Raw genomic sequence first — 1,815 nt, forward strand, 5'->3', positions numbered from 1 at the left:
ACTTACATGACTTCCACCGATAAACTTGCTGTCATCTTGTCTTTTACTTACATGACTTCCACCGATAAACTTGCTGTCATCTTGTCTTTTACTTACATGACTTTCACCGATAAACTTGCTGTCATCTTGTCTTTTACTTACATGACTTCCACCGATAAACTTGCTGTCATCTTGTCTTTTAATTACATGACTTCCACTGATAGGCTTGTTGTCATCTTGTCTTTTACTTACATGACTTTTACAGATAAACTTGCTGTCATCTTGTCTTTTAATTACATGACTTCCACTTATAGGCTTTTTGTCATCTTGTCTTTTACTTACATGACTTCCACCGATAAACTTGCTGTCATCTTGTCTTTTAATTACATGACTTCCACCAATAAACTTGCTGTCATCTTGTCTACATGACTTCCACTTATAAGCTTGCTGTCATCTTCAATTCTCATTTTTAGAGAGGTTGGATCAATTGTTCCAATCATACTTTACCAAATAAAGCATGAATGAATTATACAATCAATATACAAAGTGTAAGATCCCTTAAATGTTCTTTTGGTGTGTATTATACTCCAATATAAAAGGCCTGGTCATGTTCTAGGGTTTCTGTTGAGGGAAGTATGGAATTTTCTGAAACTTGTCCACACTTACTGTTGAGGGCTAACAATTCCCTGAAACTGGTGTGATTCTTCAGGTTTATCAATTAGTCTAACTTGTACAGGGTCACTGATGAGGAGTACAATTCCTCAGAGTTGGTATGACTATTTAGGGTTACCGATGATGAGTGGAAGCTGGTATAACTCAGTCATACATTAACTTGGAGTAAAAAGTTCTGTATGATCTGTGCTAAAAATATGAAAAAAACATTAAGAACACACTACTTTTTTTCAGTACATTAGCTCCTTAACTATTTCAGACTTTAACAATTTTTGTGTCAAACATAAATATATGTGGATATATATCGGACTATTCTTGTTTTTGGGGATCTTCTAATCAGCTCAGTAAGGTATTTTTAAACTTGTATCCTGATGAACATATAACTATACTGACAAATTTTATTATAAAAATGCTAGGTATTGAATAATAAGAGTAGGTGAAGATTTTATGATATTACATCATATTCATATTTTCCCAACAGCTTTTTATCGGAACAAGCGCATGTCAAGTATATCGCATAAATCTGATGGAATTTTCATGTCATCTTCTTTATACCTGTCACAGCTTTCCTGTTCTGGATGTTACCTTTCCTCAGTAAGTTCAGAGTTAGATTCATTTTAAGTAAACAAATGGTCAAAATAAAAACTTTTTTTATACAAAGGAACCTCGTAAAACAGATAAAGTTTCATTGAATTTGATATTTAACAACCGTTTTTAATTCTGTGTTTTTTTTACTCTCCACTGGTATTTTAACTTATCTGTTTATATGCAGGAAGTAGCTTTTAGAGTTTTGATTTGTTTCAGTGACTGTTCCCAACTGTTTGCCACATGTTCCAAAGAACACATTCGAATATGGAATATTTCGTCGGGCCAGGAACTGCTTCGGGTCACTGTTCCAAACATGACATGTCACTCTATAGAATTCATGCGTGATGGAAAGAGCATTATTAGTGGTGAGCTAAAAGTCAAGTACAGATAATAGAGAAACGTTTACTGATCTTGTTCAAATTGATGTATGTACCTAATATAAACCACTTAGTTTAACCCGTTTTAAGTTCTGTTTACTGATCTTGTTCAAATTGATGTATGTACCTAATATAAACCACTTAGTTTAACCCGTTTTAAGTTCTGTTTACTGATCTTGTTCAAATTGATGTATGTACC

General features: G+C 33.4%; 1 protein-coding gene across 1 annotated transcript in view; it reads left to right on the forward strand.

Moving 5' to 3' along the window:
• The window catches only part of LOC106473100 (cilia- and flagella-associated protein 52-like), a 9,113-nt gene that overhangs the window by 654 nt on the left and 6,644 nt on the right, over window positions 1-1,815 (forward strand). Inside the window, exons 2-3 of the mRNA XM_013933780.2 lie at window positions 1,133-1,245; window positions 1,456-1,604. Coding sequence (XP_013789234.2) covers window positions 1,178-1,245; window positions 1,456-1,604 — 217 coding nt within the window. The 5' untranslated portion in view covers window positions 1,133-1,177. The remainder of the gene's footprint in view (window positions 1-1,132; window positions 1,246-1,455; window positions 1,605-1,815) is intronic.

Source organism: Limulus polyphemus, unplaced genomic scaffold (assembly GCF_000517525.1).
Source record: "Limulus polyphemus unplaced genomic scaffold, Limulus_polyphemus-2.1.2 Scaffold5884, whole genome shotgun sequence".
Lineage (NCBI taxonomy): Eukaryota > Metazoa > Arthropoda > Merostomata > Xiphosura > Limulidae > Limulus > Limulus polyphemus.